A 19245-nucleotide genomic window follows, 5' to 3' on the forward strand; every position below is an offset into this window, starting at 1 on the left:
TTGTGTTTTTTCTCTGTTACGCTGTGTAAACTGAACTGAACTGACATGTACTACCATTCAAAAGTTTGGGTTCGCTTAGAAAAGTCCTTGTTTTTTTTGTCTGTTTAAAAAAAACAGCAGATTGATCAGAAATACAGTGTAGGCATTGTTCATGTTGTAAATGACTATTGTAGCTGTAAACTGCTGATTTTGTTTTGGAATATCTGCATAGGTGTAGAGAAGCCCATAACCATCACTCCAGTGTTCCAATGGCACGTTGTGTTAGCTAATCCAGGTTTATCATTTTAAAAGGCTAATTGATCATTGATCAAATCCTTTTGCAATTATGTTAGCACAGCTGAAAACTGTTGTTCTGATTAAAGAAGCAATACAACTGGACTTCTTTAGACTAGTTGAGTATCTGGAGAATCAGCGTTTGTGGGTTCGATTACGGGCTCTTAACGGCTGGAAAAAACAAAGAACTTTCTTCTGAAACTCGTCAGTATATTCTTGTTCTGAGAAATGAAGGCTATTCCATGCGATAAATTGCCAAGAAAATGAAGATCTCGTACAAGGCTGTGTACTACTCCCTTCACAAAACAGTGCAAACTGGCTCTAAGCAGAGGCCTCGGTGCACAACTGAGCAAGAGGACAAGTACATTAGAGTGTCTAGTTTGAGAAACAGACGCCTCACAAGTCCTCAACTGGCAGCTTCATTAAATAGTACCCGCAACACCAGTCTCAACGTCAACAGTAAAGAGGCAACTCCGGGATGCTGGCCTTCTAGGCAGAGTCTTTCTGTCAAGTGTCTGTGTTCTTTTGCCCATCTTAATCTTTTCTTTTTATTGGCCAGTCTGAGATATGGCTTTTTCTTTGCAACTCTGCCTAATTTGTACATGTAGGTAGGGCTAAAGTGACTGTATATAGATAATAAACATCGAGTGGGGGGTCAATGTAAATAGTGCGGGTGGTCATTTTATTAATTGTTCAGCAGTCTTATGGCTTTGGGGTAGAAGCTGTTAAGAAGCCTTTTGGTCCTAGACTTTGGCGCTCCAGTACCGCTTGCTGTGCGGTACCAGAGAGAACAGGCGATGATTTGGGTGACTGGAGTCCTTGACAATTTTTTGGTCTTTCTTCTGACACTGAAAGAAAGCTTGGCCCCAGTGATGTACAGGGCCGTATGCAACACCCGCTGTAGCGCCTTATGATCAGATGCCGACAATTTGCCATATCGGTCAGGATGCTCTCGATAGTGCAGCTGTAGAACATTTTGAGAATCTGGGGACCCATTCCAAATCTTTTCAGTCTCCTGAGGTGTTGTCGTGCCCTCTAAGACTGTCTTGGTGTGTTTGGAGCATGATAGTTCGTTGGTGATGTGGAGACCAAGCAACGTGAAACTCTCCACACGCTCCACTTCAGCCCCGTCAATATTAATGGTGGCATGTTCGGTCCTCCTTTTCCTATTGTCCACGATCAGCTCCCTTGTCTTTCTCTGCCAGGTCTCTGACCTCCTCCGTATAGGCTGTCTCATCGTTGTCGATAATCAGGCCTACCACTGTTGTGTCGTCAGCTAATTTAATGATGGTGTTGGAGTCGTGCTTGGCCATGCAGTCGTGGGTGAACAGGGAGTACAGGAGGGGACTGAGCACGCACCCCTGAGGAGCCCCAGTGTTGAGGATCAGCGTAGCAGATGTGTTGTTGCCTACCCTTACCACCTGGGGGGCGGCCCTGTCAGGAAGTCCAGGATCCAGTTGCAGAGGGAGGTGTTTAGTCCCAGGGTCCTTAGCTTAGTGATGAGCTTTGTGGGCACTATGGTGTTGAACACTGAGTTGTAGTCAATGATTAGCATTCTCACATAAGGTGTTCCTTTTGTCCAGGTGGGAAAGGGCATTGTGGAGTGCGATTGAGATTGCATCATCTGTGGATCTGTTGGGGCGGTATGCAAATTGGAGTGAGTCTAGGGTATCCGGGATGAGGCATGACCAGCCTTTCAAAGCACTTCATGGCTACCAAAGTGAGTGCTACGGGGCGGTAATCATTTAAGCAGGTTACCTTCACTTCCTTGGGAACAGGGACTTTGGTTGTCTGCTTGAAACAAGTCGGTATTACAGACTCGGTCAGGGAGAGGTTGAAAATGTCAGTGAAGAGACTTGGCAGTCGGTCCAAAGTAATTCAATGCCTGTACTTTATCACTTAGGATGCAACTTTCCAGTGATACTATTTTTTTCTATGTAATGTTGTTATTTAAACCAAATCAGACAACCCCATAGTAGAGTAGTTGACCCATTTACCTCGTCAGCTTGTTGTTGTGTGCTCTATGCGAGAAAAATATTCCTCGTTGCGAGAGTTTGCGAGAGCCATAGATAGGGAGGGAAATATGTAGTCTTTTAGACAAGCAGTCTTGGCTCAACAATTCTTAATACAATCGCAGGAAAACGGTTTTGAAAGCAGTTTTGGCCTTTGTTAAAAAAAGAGGGGGGATCCCATCATTTTACAAATGCTGTTACAACTAGGGCTGGAGATTTCCAGGGTTCTCACAATATGATATTATCACAATAATTCTGTATGTATTGCAATTCGATACTGTGATTCTATCCCGATTCGATGTTCCAGTCATATTGATCGCCATTTGTCTACTGCAGAGGGACGAGAGAGAGACAAAATAAAACGAGTCATGGGAATAAAATAGTTGAAAACAAATTGCCTCCGGATTTAAAAAGAAGATGGAGAACAAGCTATGAAGGCAAGATACTGGATTTTAGACACAGGCACAGCCAACTAGCACAAAAATAATATTGTGATGTTGTCAAAACGATGCGATATGCTGTTAAAATGAATAGCCCGATATGCAACTGATTCCCCCCCTTCACTAATAGTCTTTTGCACAGTGCAACTGACTTCAGATCTGCTAAGAGTACAGAGAGTACTAAGCCTTTGGAACTGTTTATGAAAGGAAAGGTCCAGGGACAGCAAGGGAAATGAGCAAATGGGAAATTGTGTCTGGGTACAATTGCATTACCCACACATATTAAGGAGAGTGGGTGTCACTAGCTCTTCCTCAGAAGTGCCTTTCTCCCATTTTTTAGCCCCCTTCCCACTTTCTAAACAGTTATTGGCATCCTTGATAAAGATGAGCATATCAAACAAGTCAACCGTTTCTTTGTGGATTTTGATTAGTGCTTGGGGTTATTGTCTTTCTGGAAGATCCACTTGCGGCCAAATGTCAGCATCCTGAGAGAGGCAACCAAAACCTATAGACTCTATGGTTGCTAAAATGGTAAGAGATATGTCTCTGCTCTGCTTTCTTCACATCTCAGTCAACCAGACAGGTCCGACAGGCCCGGTCATGTGCGACAAAAGAGGGACATAGGTCAATTGCAGTTGGTCCAGAACAGGGTAGCACGTATTGCACTTAGATGTTGATGTGTTGAAGGTAATCAAACTGTCTGTTCAAGGAGTTGGCACACAGTTCGGACACTTTTCGGCAATCAGAAGTCTCTTCACAGTCTCCAGGTTCAGAACAGCGGGTGGGAAATGCACAGTAATAAATAGAGCCATGTCTACATGGAACTCTCTGCCACCCCAGGTAACTCAAGCTAGCAATAAAAACAGATAAAACAAACAGATAAAATAACACCTTATGGCACAATAGGGACTGTGAAGAGACTCAGATATTTGTATTGTAATTTACACGGTATTATGTATTGTATTATGTAGGTGGGTGGCCTTGCACAAATCCTTGGCTTATGCGAGCCAGAACGGCTCATAGGGCAGGAGCCATCTCCTGTTTCTGAAGAGTGAGGCAGAGTCAGGAGATTATGAATATCATGTATTTTATTTGTTGTTTTTTGTTTCCTGTTTGGACTGTTTGGCCTTGGTAGCGGATAATTAGGGAACCCAATAAATACTACTACCCGGTTTTTGGTAAAAAGTCTTGGTACTTGGTAAAGTTCATGATGCCGTTGACCTTAACAAGGGCCCCAGGACCAGCAAACTAGGCCCATAACATCAAAGATCCACCACCATATTTTACCGTAGATATGAGGTACTTTTCTGCACATGTTTCTTATTTTCCAACGCCAAACCCACCATAAACATTTTGCAATAGCCATCTCAGTCTCCGGATTTGAACCCCATTGAAAACCTGTGGTTTGAATTGAAGATGGCAGCCAATAAGCGCAGACAAAGGATGTCAAGGATCTGAAAAGACTATGTATTGGGGTATGGTCTAAGATCCCTCCCAACGTGTTCTCCGATATCACAAAACATTTTAGAAACAGGCTCAGTGTCGTTGTCAAAGGGTAGGGTGCTGGAGTACTGAAAACGGCTGTTGATAATTTTGATCCCTATCTAAAAAAACATATGTATATATATATATATATATATATTTATATATTATATTACTTGTTAAACACAATCTCTTTCTCTGAGAAATTGTATTAATATAAAATACATTTAAAATAGTTTTGAGCATGCAATATATTATTTATTTTATACAGTCTTTTTTGCTCATCTTTATCAAGGGTGCCAATAATTATGGACCTAGCTGTAGCTGTGGACTATATCCTGGTAAAGTGGGTTTATAGGCCTTTTCATACCACTGAGCAGAGTGAAACCAAGCTGTACCGAGCTGGCCCTGTTACACATCCACCATTGTAGCTGAAAAAGACGATGTCAAAGGAAAATATCATCTGCCAGCACAGTTTGTCTCGAGTCAGCACTATAGTTAGAAAAGGGTATGTGTGTGTACTTGAGTGAAGTGTTTCTGTTGATAATTTAGTCCGTGTGTGAATGGGTTTTGTGTTTTATTCTGTCCCCTCAGGCTGAAGATGATGGAACACCAGGAGCAGAGTGATGACATCAGTGTCCTGAGCCCGCTGGAGTTGCTGGCAGAGGCCGCCAAGGAGGATGATGGACACTGCCAACCACAGTTCAGGTGAGGCATCTCCACTACCTATGGCACAGATTTAGGATCATCTAACCCCCTACCCTCTCAATCCTAATCTTAATTGTTGGGTTCTAAAACTGACCTCAGAAGAACTGAACTAGGATCACTTCAACCTACTCCCTTCCCATACAGGGCTCCTGAGTGGCACAGCGGTCTAAGGCACTGCATCTCATTGCTAGAGGTGTCACTACAGACCTTGGTTCAATTCCAGGCTGTATCACAACCAGCCGGGATTGGGAGTCCCATAGGGCGGTGCACAATTGGTCGTCCGGGTTAGGGTTTGGCCGGGGTAGGCCGTCATTGCAAAAACAAATTTGTTCTGAACTGACTTGCCTAGTTAAATAAAGGTCACAAGTCAAATACAGTACACTTATACGGATCCTGGATATGATATACTCCATTGCCTTTGAGTGGTCAAGAAAATGTCTGTCCTCCCTTGTTCTTTTAGCAATTGTTAGGGCAAATAGAAGAGGCCTCCCTGCAGACCCCAGGGTGCTAAACAGATGGATAATGTCACCTCATGCTGTCATGATGTACACACTCAGTCAGTCAAGGTTAATGTGGCTACTCTGGTCACACCGCACCCCCAGCGAGCAAAACTAGTTGCAATGACGTCATCATCATGGTTGTATAGCGGTTGCATAAAGACATGTTGTTAACATATTTTTTTTAGCAACCAGAAAATCACATTGTAATCTGTTTATATAACATCTTCTGAATGAGATAAAAACAATTCTCAACCAGAAAAGAATGTAATTAAGATGCCATGTGTCATTGTTCGCTGCGCTGACTAAGCACAGGGTTGGCCAATTAGCAACTAGCTAATTGTATGATGATGTACAGTGATATCGCCACCTCTTTTCACCATATTCAACAACACTGTCTTCTCCTCTTCAGTAGCCTACACGTCCCCACTTGCATTCTGCCCCACCTCGCGTTCTCCTCTGCATACAGGAGTGGTATAATTGCTAATGGCTTAGGATACAATAAAAGTCTGGAAAACGCCGGCAGCCTGGCACACAAAGACAGTTAAAGGTCTCTGCGGTCTATTTAGTTTTACATTGGTGTCGAGTAGAATAGAATCACACCTCGTGATTCAACATTGAGGACTAGGTGCGAATGCTGTTCTTGAGGTCTGGGACCCACCCTTTTTCCAAAGTGTAATTATAGTGACATTTTCCTTGACTCAGGAGGAGGATTAGCTTTCACAGGCTTTCCTAGCAATTACTATATAGTATTTCTGGGAAATCTCTCTCAACATGCCGTCGAGAGAGAGAGAGAGAGAGAGACCCCGTTACGGAGTAATGTCCTGACATAGACCCGTACCTACCCTGGTTTGTGACTCCCAGTCACTGTCAGACCTGGGGTAACCACTCATCGGCAGAGACGACCAGACAGACAGTCACATTCTGTCAGGAACACAGCCAACAGAGTCAGAGATCACGTCAGGCCTTTTAACACAGCGTCCTGGTTTTAACTGTCTGTCCAATAATACAGTACATTGCTATGCTATACAACACAATATAATATAATAGAAATCAATGACAATATAACTTTTATCAATCCCTCCAGGAGCAATTTTGAAGGCATCATTGAGAGTACAAATTCGCAATGACATGAATTATTGGAACTGTTGGAACTAGAAGCACAAGCATTTCGCTACACTCACATTAACATCTGATAACCATGTGTACGTGACCAATAAAATTGGATTTGATTTGAATTACATCCTGAACATACAATACAACGCGATAGTCCTACATTCATCCATGCCATCAGACTATCATATCATACAGCCTGTATGTGCTGTGGCTATAGTATACACTGCTTGGAGAACTGTAATATGTATAACCAGAAATGAACCTAATTTTGAACAGCTATGTTATCCTATGAAATGAAACATCAGCTCTTTTGCCTCGGTCTTGTTTTGGTTCAGATTCAGTTCGTTTCAGCGAGTTGAGGCAGAATTCATAATGCCAGCCAGACTATTGAGTTTCCTTACAGATAACTACCCCCTTTGCATCTTAAATGTTAGTAAGCGATGCTATAGGGCTAATTTACCCTTCAGGTGATCTGAGATCTGTCTGAAGCGCTCATAATAACAGCACTAACAGTGAGGCAGCAGTGGTCTGTGCTGTTCTGGGAGTGTGACTGATAAACAGGCTCTCTGGCAGCACATGAAAGCCTAGAAGGGTGCGTGCTGAGGGAGGAAATACAGAGGGAATTAGGATCATTAGATATGAAAATGGAACCCCCCCTCTCCCTCCACACACACACACACACACACACACACACACACACACACACACACACACAGAAAAGGCACACACACTCAAAACGCATGCACGCTATCATACACACACAAAGCCGTTGTGTCTCACTCAGAGAGTCTCACGTGTAAAGAGAATCCCTGTGGTGATACTGTCTGCTCCCTGCACTGAGCCATAGAGGGAAAACCAGACCTGGTCAGAGAGACGAACTAGCTCTTTAAGAGGGAAAATGCTGGAAAATATGTGGGCAAAACCATTGTCTATGTTGTCTATTGTCTATGATATCTATTGTCTATGTCTATGTAGTCTATTGTCTATGATGTCTATTGACTTTGTTGTCCATTGTCTACGTTGTCTATGTCTAGGTAAATATGTTGTCTATGTTGCGCCTCCGTCACTCGGTCACATCGTTGCCATTGTTATCCACTTGCCTCAGCTTATTGATGTGTGACTGATGGTTAATACCAAGTCTTTCTGAACGGGCGCTAATGGCTGTTTCGTAAAATGTACACTATTGTGGCCTGGAAATATGATCACATTGCTAACATAGACCAATAAAGAGTAGAAAACAACGTTGCCAGCATTGTTGATGTCGTCGAGTTTAATTTAGAGGAGTGGCAATGTTGCTATGAGCTAGCAAAGTTAGTCAGAAATAGCTAGCAATGCTAACGTTAGCGAGCTTACATTTCAGCACTCTGCACTCAATCTTAGCTAGGTAGCTAAAGTTATAATGCATCTAAAGTCAGTTTGGAGATATCGCAATGATCACAAAATCTTTTCCTTCAAATGATTTGCCTCCTTTTGAAATGTCATTGTGTTTCCAAGCCACAGCAATGCACTTTAGACTAGCACCCATTGAGACTGAATTGAGTAGAATGCTCAGCTGGACATCAGGCCTAAAACGAACGTTCAAAACAATATTATGATGTAATGAGCAACCCGTGAATATGTTGTCTATGTAAATACAGGTTACTGCCAAAATAAAGGAAACACCAACACCATAAAGTGTCTAAATAGGGTATTGAGCCAGAACAGCTTCAATGCACTTTGGCATAGATTCTGCAAGTGTCTGGAACTCATAGAGGGATGCAACACTATTCTTCCACAAAAAAATTCATAATTTGGTGTTTTGTTGATGGTGGTGGAAAAACGCTGTCTCAAGCGCTCCAGAATCTCCTATAAGTGTTCAATTGGGTTGAGATCTATTGACTGAGATGGCAATGGCATGTGGTTTACATTGTTTTCATGCTTTTCAAACCATTCAGTGACCACTGAAGTGTTTCCATTATTTTGGCAGTTACCTGTATGTACAGTGCATTCGGAAAGTATTCAGACCCCTGGACTTTTTCCACATTCTGTTACGTTACAGCCTTATTCTAAAATTGATAAAATAGTTTTTTCCCCCCTTCATCAGTCTACACACAATACCCCATAATGACAGAGAAAAAAAATACATTTTTGAAAATATATAAAAAGAAAACTGAAATATCATATTTGAATAAGTATTCAGAACCTTTACTCAGTGCTTTGTTGAAGCAACTTTTGCAGCGATTACAACCTCAAGTCTTCTTAGCTATGACGCTACAAGCTTGGCACACCTGTATTGGGGGAGTTTCTCCCATTCTTCTCTGCAGATCCTCTCAAGCTCTGTCAGGTTGGATGGGGAGAGTCGCTGCACAGCTATTTTCAGGTCTCTCCAGAGATGTTCGATCGGGTTCATGTCCAGGCTCTGGCTGGGCCACTCAAGGACATTCAGAGACTTGTCCCGTAGCCACCCATGCGTTGTCTTGGCTGTGTAATATGGTCATTGTCCCGTTGGAAGATTAACCTTTGCCTCAGGTCCTGAGCGCTCTGGAGCAGGTTTTCATCAAGGATCTCTGTTCTTTACTCCGTTCATCTTTCCCTCAATCCTGACTAGTCTCCCAGTCGCTGCCGCTGAAAAACATCCTGACAGCATGATGCTGCCACCACCATGCTTCAATGTAGGGATGGTGCCAGGTTTCCTCCAGACGAGATGCTTGGCATTCAGTCCAAAGTCTTCAATCTTGGTAACATCAGACCAGAGACTCTTGTTTTTCATGGTCTGAGTCCTTTAGGTGCTTTTTTCCAAACTCCAAGCGGGCTGTCGTGTATTTTACTGAGGAGTGGCTTCCGTCTGGCCACTCTACCATAAAGGCCTGATAAAGGCCATCGGGTTCTTGGTCACCTCCCAGACCAAGGCCCTTCTCCTCCGATTCCTCAGCTTGGCCGGGCGGCCAGCTCTAGAAGAATCTTGCTGGTTCCAAACTTCTTCCTTTTAAGAATGATGGAGGCCACTGTGTTCTTGGGGACCTTCTATATTGCAGACATTTTTTGGTACCCTTCCCCAGATCTGTGTCTCGACACAATCCTGTCTCTGAGCTCTACGGACAATTCCTTCGAACTCATGTCTTGGTTTTTTCTCTGACATGCACTGTCAACTGTGGGATCTTATATAGACAGGTGTGGCTTTCCAAATCATTTTCAATCAATTGAATTGACCACAGGTGGACACCAATCAAGTTGTAGAAACATCAAGGATGATCAATGGAAACAGGATGCACCTGAGCAAAATTTCGAGACTCATAGCAAAGGATCTGAATACTTATGTAAGTAAGGTATTTCAGTTTTTTATTTTTATTTTATAAACTAGCAAAAAATGTTAGAACCTGTTTTTGCTTTGTCATTATGGGGTATTGTGTGCAGATTGATGAGGAATAAAAATATTTTGTATCAATTGTACAATAAGGCTGTAATGTTGTCTGTGTTGTCTACATCTATTTAAATGTGTATATGTTGTCTGTTGTCTATGTAAATTAGCTAGTAGTTATTGAGATAGATGTTTGTGTGCATGCAAGCATATTAGCAGGGCTGAAAGTGTGTACATACATGCACACTACACACATGTCCTAAAGAAATTGCAGACAGGAGCCATGTCATCTTCAAGCTGCTCTTCCATATCAGTGCGGCTGTGGTGTGATCTGAACTGGGCCCCAGCAGAGCTCAAAAACACCTAAGATAGATCCTACCCCTACAAACACACCACACCCACACACACACTCCTCACCCTCTTCTCCTCTCACGCAGCACCCAAGAGGCTGCAGGAGATGCAGAGTGCTGGGAGAGGCAGAGCGAGCGGATCACAGGAAGAGATGGAGAGAGAGAGAGTGCTGCAGCCCAGCGCACGTGCAGCCTGCACATGTTTACTAGAGAAGAGCGGAGACCCCGTTATGTAACACATATCTAGGGGGAGGGGGGAGGATAAGAGGAAGAGTTAGATGGAAGAGGGAGAGTGAGATGGATAGAAGGGGATTGAGGGAGAAATATATGGGAAAGAGAGGGAGAGGAGAGATAAATAATGGGAAGGGTGGGAGGGAGAGGGATTTATGGAAAAGAGGGGCAAGGAGGCAGAAATATATATGGCGAAGAGAGGGAGAAGGAGAGAGAAATACATAAGCATTCACTCCCCTTGACTTTCCACATTTTGTTGAGTTACAGCCTGAATTTTAGATGGATTAAATTGAGATTTTGTGTCACTGGGCCTACACACAATATCCCAGAGGAATTATGTTTTTCTACATTTTTACAAATGAATTTAAATAAAAATCTGAAATGTCAATAAGTATTCAACCCCTTTGTTATGGTGAGCCTATATAAGTTCATGAGTAGGAATTTGCTTAACAAGTCACATAATAAGTTCAATGGACTCTGTGTGCAATTATAGTGTTTAACATGATTTTTGAATGACTACCTCATTGCTGTATCCTAAACATACAATTATTTGTATGGTCCCTAAGTCAAGCAGTGAATTTCAAACACAGATTCAACCAGAAATACCAGGGAGGTTTTCCAATGCCTCTCAAAGAAGGGCCCCCTATTGGTAGATGGGTAAAAAAAAAAAAAGTACATCGACTATCCCTTTGAGCATGAGGAAGTTATCAATTACACTTTGGATGGTGTATCAATACAGTCACTACAAAGATACAGGCGTCTTTCCTAACTCAGTTGCCGGAGAGGAGGGAAACCGCTCAGAAATTTCACCATGAGGCAAATGGTGACTTTAAAACATTTACAGAGTGTAATGGCTGTGATAGGGGAAATCTGAAGATGGATCAACAACATTGTAGATACTCCACAATACTAACCTATGTTGTGACTTTACTTTCATTAATCTGATGACTGTTATTTATCTAATCAACTAACTCTTTAAAAGTCAATCGATTAAATACATAATAAACTAATAATAATAAACAAACTATTATTATGGCACCACAAGAGCATTGTTTTAAAGAGTTTACCATCTCCCGATTAAACTCTAAAGGTCTTTACCTATTACATCCATAAACAGTCAACTCATTAACCATAACCTCATATCATCCTTCTGAACAGTCGTAACCTCCTGCATCTGCATAAACCCCAGCCTTACTTATGATTCAGTACTACTCAAATTGTTTAAATTATTTATTTACTAGCGAACTAAATGATAACACAGGATAGACATACACATTTAATACATTAAAACGGGTCCCTAGAGGACTGACACAATATGGCGTTTTGTTACAAAGGAGATGAAGAGAGAGAGAGAGGGACAGAGACATAATACTTTGGTACATTTAGAAACTACTCTCACAGTAATTATATACTTTTCACACGAACCACTGCCAGTTCGGAGTAAGAAATCATGAATGTATTTGTCGGAACCAAGCCTTCTTTGAAAGGTGTTTGGTTGGGACTTTCTGTGGCACGCTTGTAATGCTCTGACTGTCCTCTGTCTCTTCTACTTTTGCACTCATCTGCCGTCGCCCGGCATCCGGCGACCCGTCGTGTAGTCTTGAACAGAACAACAGAGCTCACTCTGCTTCCACTCGCTCTGGAAGATGATTCTTTGAAGATAGGCTAGCCAGCCGTATCGATGGTTCTCAGTGGGGCGATGAGAGTAGTAGAATACATACGATGGCTTGAAGAGTAGTAGAATGATCCCAGCTAATCAGCCATACCAGTGATTGTCCGAGAGGTGACGTTATCGTCTCTACCTCGTGTTGAGATTTTAGAGTTCTATCCACTTTGGACGTGAGCTGCAGCTCAATGCCTCTCTGGCCTGGTATGTTAATTCTTAACCCACTGTTTTATACAGTTCATTCAAAACGCTCTCTGACCTCACTCAAGGGGCGGTGACTACTCACTTGTACAAAGTTATAGAAACAATTTCCTCTTGTAGTTTCTAAGATCACTTCCCTCTCTTAACAAAAACACTATTTTGTAAACAATGTAGAGGATACAGACTTCGTACATGTAGTATCTATACTTTTCAAGTTACAGTATTTCCTTTATAACATTTTTAATCACAAAATAACAACCGAAATGAAATTATTATTATTTAGATCGCCTCTGTCCATTCCCCACGTTCCATGTTAGAAATATTGTTCCAGCATTCGCTTTAGAACGTGTTACAGTTTCGGCGGGAAAACGTCTGCGAAACAAATTCCATTACATTTCTGTGTGAATTTGGAGAGGGAGATAGCTGAAAGTTCTAATTCTTGATTTACAACAGGGTTTGAACTGTCATACACCCCCCCCCCCCCATCTGTGGGTGCAGAGGGTCTGGTTGAAGCCATCCATTGCCAAGCTGATCTGACCTATTTGAATCCTCACAGGACAGTCATGACACCTAAATGACAGAGTGAAAAGAATGAAGCCTGCACAAAATAAAAATAATTAAAAACATGCATTCTGTTTGCATAAAGGCACTAAAGTCAAATTACAAAAAAATGTGTCCAAAAAATTCACTTTATATCCTGACTAGAAAGTGTTATGTTTGGAGCAAATCCAACCCAACACATCACTTAGTACCACTCTTCATATTTCCAAGGTGGCTGCATTATGTTATGGGTATGCTTGTCATCTGCAAGTTTTTTTTTTTAAGAAACTGAATACGGCTAAGCACAGACAAAATCCTAGAGGAAAACTTGGTTCAGTCTGCTTTCCACCAGACACATGGGAGACAAATTCACCTTTCAGCAGGACAATAACCAAAAACACAAGGCCAAATATACACAACATTGAATGTTCCTGACTGGCCTAGGTACGGTTTTGACTTAAATTGGCTTGACAATCTATGGCAAGACTTGAAAATGTCTGTCTAGCTATGATCAACAACCAACTTGACAGAGTTTCAGGAATTTAAAAAAGAATAATGTGCAAATATTGTACAATTACAGCTCTTAGCGACTTACCCAGAAAGACTCAGCTGTAATCGCTGCCAAAGGTGATACTAAAATGTCTTGACTCAGGGGTGTAAATACTTATTTCATTTTCAATACATTTGCTAAAAATGTCTAAAAACATGTTTTCACTTTGCCATTATGGGGTATAGTATGTAGATGGGGGAGAGAGAAAAAATATTTAAACCTTCTTGAATTCAGGCTGTAACACAACAGCATGCGGAATAAGTCAAGAGGTATGAATACTTTCTGAAGGCACTGTATATGGGAAAGAGAGAGAATGAGTCACACACACACTGCTACCTACCTTTCAAATACAAAGCAAAGAGCCTCCACTCACCGGCTGGTTAGATCTCAGTCAGTGAGAGCCTGGAGCAATGCCATTGGAGGTAATGATAGCCCTGTCACACACACACACACACACACACACACACACACACACACACACACACACACAGTGACATTAGACACCACAAACACGCAGAGATTAGACACCATACACCTGCTTCTAATCCACTGCCAGGGAACACAGAGAACTGCCAGTCTTTGACTGGAGAAACATGGCTCAGCATCTATATCAGGGGTGCTGGGAAAGCATGGGAACCAAGTACCTTAAGGAACATCATTTTGACACATGAAACATTTTTTTTTCACAGTGAATTCTATAGGACTATTCTATTTTGCATTGGGGAGTTCCCAAATGTGTCATTTTTCCAATTCCACTCCCGCCGAGAGTCATCGTCATCAACATCTTTTTTTTGTACTAGCTACTGAATTCTATCAGAGCTGGTATTACTAGTGAACAGCATTGGCTTTGATGTAGGTAAACACTGATTTTCCTGCCAGAATGGTGAGAAAAGGACAACCATTGGCTGTGTGCGTTTCTCTAATGTTTACCCACACCTGATTTGGTATTATCAGTAGCATTTTGAATGGGGGACTCAAATCCTGGTAGCACACTATCTATTGTACACCATTTCTAGCACAGTTGACAGTAGCATGGGTGCCGAGAAACATTGTGTACGCTGGCCCAGGTTGCGTTGGTTGTGCCGGGTCTTAATTAAAAGCTGTTTAATAATGGAGGACGATGCAGCTCACTCGTCCCCACGGAGTGCCAGTGTTTTTCTATTAGCGGCCTCGGCGCTGCCTGGGTACTGGCAAGGGGCCTATAGCACTGCCTGTTTACAGCACGGAAGAAATGGAGGCACAAGTGTGCACAGAACACACGCAGGCACAGACCCATTGCGTCAGCGGCAGTGGTCCCTTAGCAGTTGAGGATTACATCAGTCAGGCTGACACACACACACATGCATGATACTTACAAACCATTTTCTTTCTTTCGCTCTCCCATCCCTCTTTCACTCCCACACACACACAAACCACTCGCATGTCCCGCACACCCGCACATACATGCCACTTAATTTCTCACACGTCATACATTGGCATTTAAATGTCTCTGTCTGATCAGGCAGGCTGATTCAGTGCCCGTCTCAAAGTAAGCCACTCCAGATAATGTTCCCAAATTGATTGAAACAAATACATTGGAATGACTTTAATAATGACTCATCGATTTCCCTCCCCTTCCTATTTATAGCCCAGGGGAGAACGACTGCCCCCTCTCATTCAAGCCACATAAGTTCAAGGCCGACCTCAGTACTGCAGGCATTGTTAGCAGAAAACAGGATCCCCTATTCTAGTGAATGGAATATCAATTCCCCCAAATATATATATACAGTACCAGACAAAAGTTTACACACCTACTCATTCCAGGGTTTTTCTTTATTTTTTTAAAACTATTCTGCGGTCCTTCTGTAGCTCAGTTGGTAGAGCATGGCGCTTGTAACGCCAGGGTAGTGGGTTCGATTCCCAGGACCACCCATACGTAGAATGTATGCACACATGACTGTAAGTCGCTTTGGATAAAAGCGTCTGCTAAATGGCATATATATTTTTTTTATATATATATATATATATTTTCTACATTGTAGAATAATAGGGAAGACATCAAAACTATGAAATAACACATATTGAATCATGTAGTAACCAAAAAAAGTGTTAAAGAAATCAATATATATTTTATATTTGAGATTCTTCAAAGTAGCAGGGTACGAGGTAATTGAGGTAGAGAAGTGTTCACTGTGTAGGAAGAGATAAAGTGACTAAGCAATGGGATAGATAATCAAGATGGTCATGTTTGTGGTCAATCTTCGTAACCAATAATTGCTTATTTTACACCAGTTGTATGTCCTTGAACCAATTCTAAAAAAAATTGCACACAGAAGAAGTTATAAGGATAATTGAGTTGCTATTCAGCCTGCAGTACCCGGGTGGCCTTCAACTTGAGTTACTCAATAAGAGGGGACAGCACTGAGCTAGCCTGCAACATCACTTCCTGGAGTAGCTCAAACTGCGCATGCTATGTCTCCATGAGACGCCATCTTAACCGACTTCATTTTGCTTCTATGCACAATTGAGTCTTCACATAGGAATGAATGGTGTTACGTGATCGATGGCTTTGTCCATTCATATATAGCCATTGCTATACCCCCCCTCCTCTCCCTCTCCTTTTGACTCTCATCTCCCTCCTTCCTATACCTCCCTCTCCCTCCTTTTTCTCTTCCTTTCTCTTTCTCTGTAGTTGTGTGTGGCTGGGTGTCTGTTGGTGTAGTGTCTTTGTACTACCAGGGAGCCAGAGGGCACGCTGCTGCAACGGCCACTCTCTCCCTTTCCCTCTAATGAGAGTGTGCCATAGAGATGGCCACGTGAGGCTGGGTTACACACGCGCCCCCGCACACACACACACACACCCTCCACACATACTGTACATCAAGTAAAATGTTATTAGTCACATACTTCGTAAAACAACAAGTGTAGACTAACAGTGAAACACTTACTTATATACAGTGCCCTGGGAAAGTATTCAGACCCCTTGACTTTTTCCACATTCTGTTACTTTACAGCCTTATTCTAAAATGGATTTAATAAAAACATTTCCTCAGCACACTATCCCATAATGACAAAGCAAAAACAGGTTTTTGGACATTTTTTGCACATTTATTACAAGTAAAAATAGAAATTCCTTATTTACATAAGTATTCAGACCCTTTGCTATGAGACTCGAAATTGAGCTCAGGAGTATCCTGTTTCCATTGATCATCCAACTTGACTGGAGTCCACCTGTGGTAAATTCAATTGATTGGACATGATTTGGAAAGGCACACACCTGTCTATATAAGGTCCCATGGTTGACAGTGCATGTCGGAGCAAAAACCAAGCTATGATGTCGAAGGAATACTTATGTAAATGTAATATTTCAGTTTTATATTTTTATAAATTAGTAAACCTTTCTAAAAAACTTTTTTTGCTTTGTCATTATGGGGTATTGTGTGTATATCGATGAGGAAATCAATTTTAGAATAAGGCTATAACATAACAAAATGTGGAAAAAGTCAAGGGGTCTGAATACTTTCCGAATGCACTGTAATTAGAAATAGTGACATGCGGAATGAATAAATGCACTCACACACACTTGCACTTGCCCATAAACACAGAAAAACACACACACATACACACACACATACACACACACACATATACACACAGTGCCATCTCTGTCTCAGTGGAAATTCTGTACTGGACCACTGGGCTAGAGTACAGCCCGTCTCTGTTTGTCTTGGGCCGGCCTGATGCCACTGCCAGCAGAAATATCTTCTCTTCCTTTGCTCTCTGTCTGCTACTCCCTCATTATAGAAGCCAGCGGGTTGCAGAACTGTAGGACAAACAAACAGTTTGGGATTAACTCTCTCTCATCTCTTTCACCAGACCAGTGCTTTTCAAACCTCTCCTTGGGAACCCTTAAGACATTTCACCAGTTTGTTGTAGCCCTTAACTAGCTCGCCCGATTCACCTTTTCAAGCGCTCGATGATTAGTTGACAAGTTGAATCAGGTGTGCGAGCTGTGGAATTGCTCAAACACATGGAACTGCTGAGGGTGCCTGAGGAGAGGTTTGAAAACCCTTGGACTCGACAAGAGGACCACAGTACTGCGGCTTGTATCCTAGCTAGGTTGTGCAGAGCCGTGGTCGAGTGGGTAACACTACCGGCCCAATCTGCATATGCCTCCCCACTGGAGACTGGGGTTCCATCCCTGTCTCCTCTTATGTCTCCCTTCTCACTATATCCCCTACTACCGGTATATAGAGTATACCTGTCTATTAAACCAGGAAAAAAAGACTAGGTTGAGTGAAACTCTATTCTTATTTTTATATGAATATCCGAGGGAGCTTTTCTCCCTATGTGGTCTCGTGGTCTTGCGTGACCATAATCGAATGCCTCGTTTTCGCTCTGAAAGTTCGACAACCTGGAAATCGAGGTCCGCCGTGTGCTATCAACAAGAAGAAAATCATATGAAATGTGCAAATGCTTGCTATTCCGGTTTTAACCGGTTCAACTTAAAGCCCCTCTGTTGTGTGTCGTTCATTTGTGGTGGAACTCCAACTGAAAGTATACGCAGAAAACGGTACACAGCAGTTTACTGGAAGAGAGTTGTTAATTGCAGGCATTACAGGAGGGACAGTGAGTCTATGAAGGGCAGTGTGAGTGAATGACCTCTCAGTACTCAGGGCTATAGAGCCTCAGTGGATAGGCAGTCGAACAGCTCTAGGGCTGTGTGTGTGTGTGTGTGTGTGTGTGTGTGCCAGTAATTGTCTCCTGTGAGAGCAACATGTAGGCCACCCAAAAGTTCCTGAGGACAACAAATGCTGCATTCACCGCTACGGACAAACTGACGCCGCTTACTCACCCACACTCAGGCTGTGGCCTACACACACACACGCACGTACACGCACACAGACAAGACAGATAGGCACACACAGACACACACAAAAACACACACTTTCTCACACCTCTCACAAACACAGGAAAGCAAACACAGAAAAGAAGAGAGTAAATAATTCATACTGAACACAGTTGGATGTGGTGGGAACTAACCTCATTATGCAATGCAGTTTACATCTTGTATAACCCACATAAGAACTGGAGTCTATCTCTCAGACCATCTGACATCAATTCCTTACCTGAGGGTCTGTGTCCAATAACTTAGTCTGTGCACTCCTCCTGTTGACTGTGTCTGAGAACTCTGATCGCAAACACACACACACACACACACACACACACACACACACACACACACACACACACACACACACACACACACACACACACACACACACACACACACACACACACAGTGTCTGGGAACTCTGATCACACACACACACACACACACACACACACTGGGAACACACACAGTGCCTGGGAACACACACACACACACAGTGCCTGGGAACACACACACACACACAGTGCCTGGGAACTCTAAAGCTGACTATCTATTCATCCTCTGGTGTTTAGTATTGTTCTGCTTCCATTTTCTCCTGGTCTCTGTTTGCACTAGATTAGAATATTAACAATGGTTTCTGCGTATGAACAAGAGTGTGTGTGTGTGTGTGTGTGTGTGTGACAGAGTGTGAGAACTGTCTCCGTAGTATATATATACTGTATGTACAGTGCATTAGAGAAAGTATTCAGAACTTCTCTATGACTCTTCCCACATTTTGTTACTTTACAGCCTTAATCTAAAATTGATGAAATTATTTTTTTCCTCATCAATCTACACACAATAACCCATAATGACAAAGTGAAAACAGTTATTTTTACATTTTTCCACATTTATTAAAAATGAAAAACAGAAATACCTTATTTACATAAATATTCAGACCCTTTGCTATGAGACTCGAAATTGAGCTCA

The 19245-nt window shown here is 42.3% G+C and overlaps 1 protein-coding gene and 1 long non-coding RNA gene across 7 annotated transcripts in view; one reads left to right on the top strand and one right to left on the bottom strand.

The window, feature by feature from the left end:
- Positions 1-19245, top strand: part of LOC118396382 (GRAM domain-containing protein 2A) — a 94294-nt gene that overhangs the window by 11052 nt on the left and 63997 nt on the right. For all 5 annotated transcript variants that reach the window (XM_052465400.1, XM_052465401.1, XM_052465402.1 and 2 more), the window contains exon 2: positions 4802-4915. In XM_052465400.1, coding sequence (XP_052321360.1) covers positions 4809-4915 — 107 coding nt within the window. In that variant the 5' untranslated portion in view covers positions 4802-4808. The remainder of the gene's footprint in view (positions 1-4801; positions 4916-19245) is intronic.
- On the bottom strand, positions 11165-15149 carry LOC118396383 (uncharacterized). Of its 2 annotated transcripts, none has more exons than XR_008066240.1 (3): positions 14759-15149; positions 13777-13837; positions 11165-12883 (listed from the first exon to the last, which is right to left on the bottom strand). It is a non-coding gene; the product is annotated as an uncharacterized LOC118396383 (long non-coding RNA). The 2 variants fall into 2 exon arrangements; XR_004828183.2 differs by having other exon boundaries at positions 13744-13837.

This window comes from Oncorhynchus keta, chromosome 17, assembly GCF_023373465.1.
Source record: "Oncorhynchus keta strain PuntledgeMale-10-30-2019 chromosome 17, Oket_V2, whole genome shotgun sequence".
NCBI classification, from domain to species: Eukaryota; Metazoa; Chordata; class Actinopteri; order Salmoniformes; family Salmonidae; genus Oncorhynchus; species Oncorhynchus keta.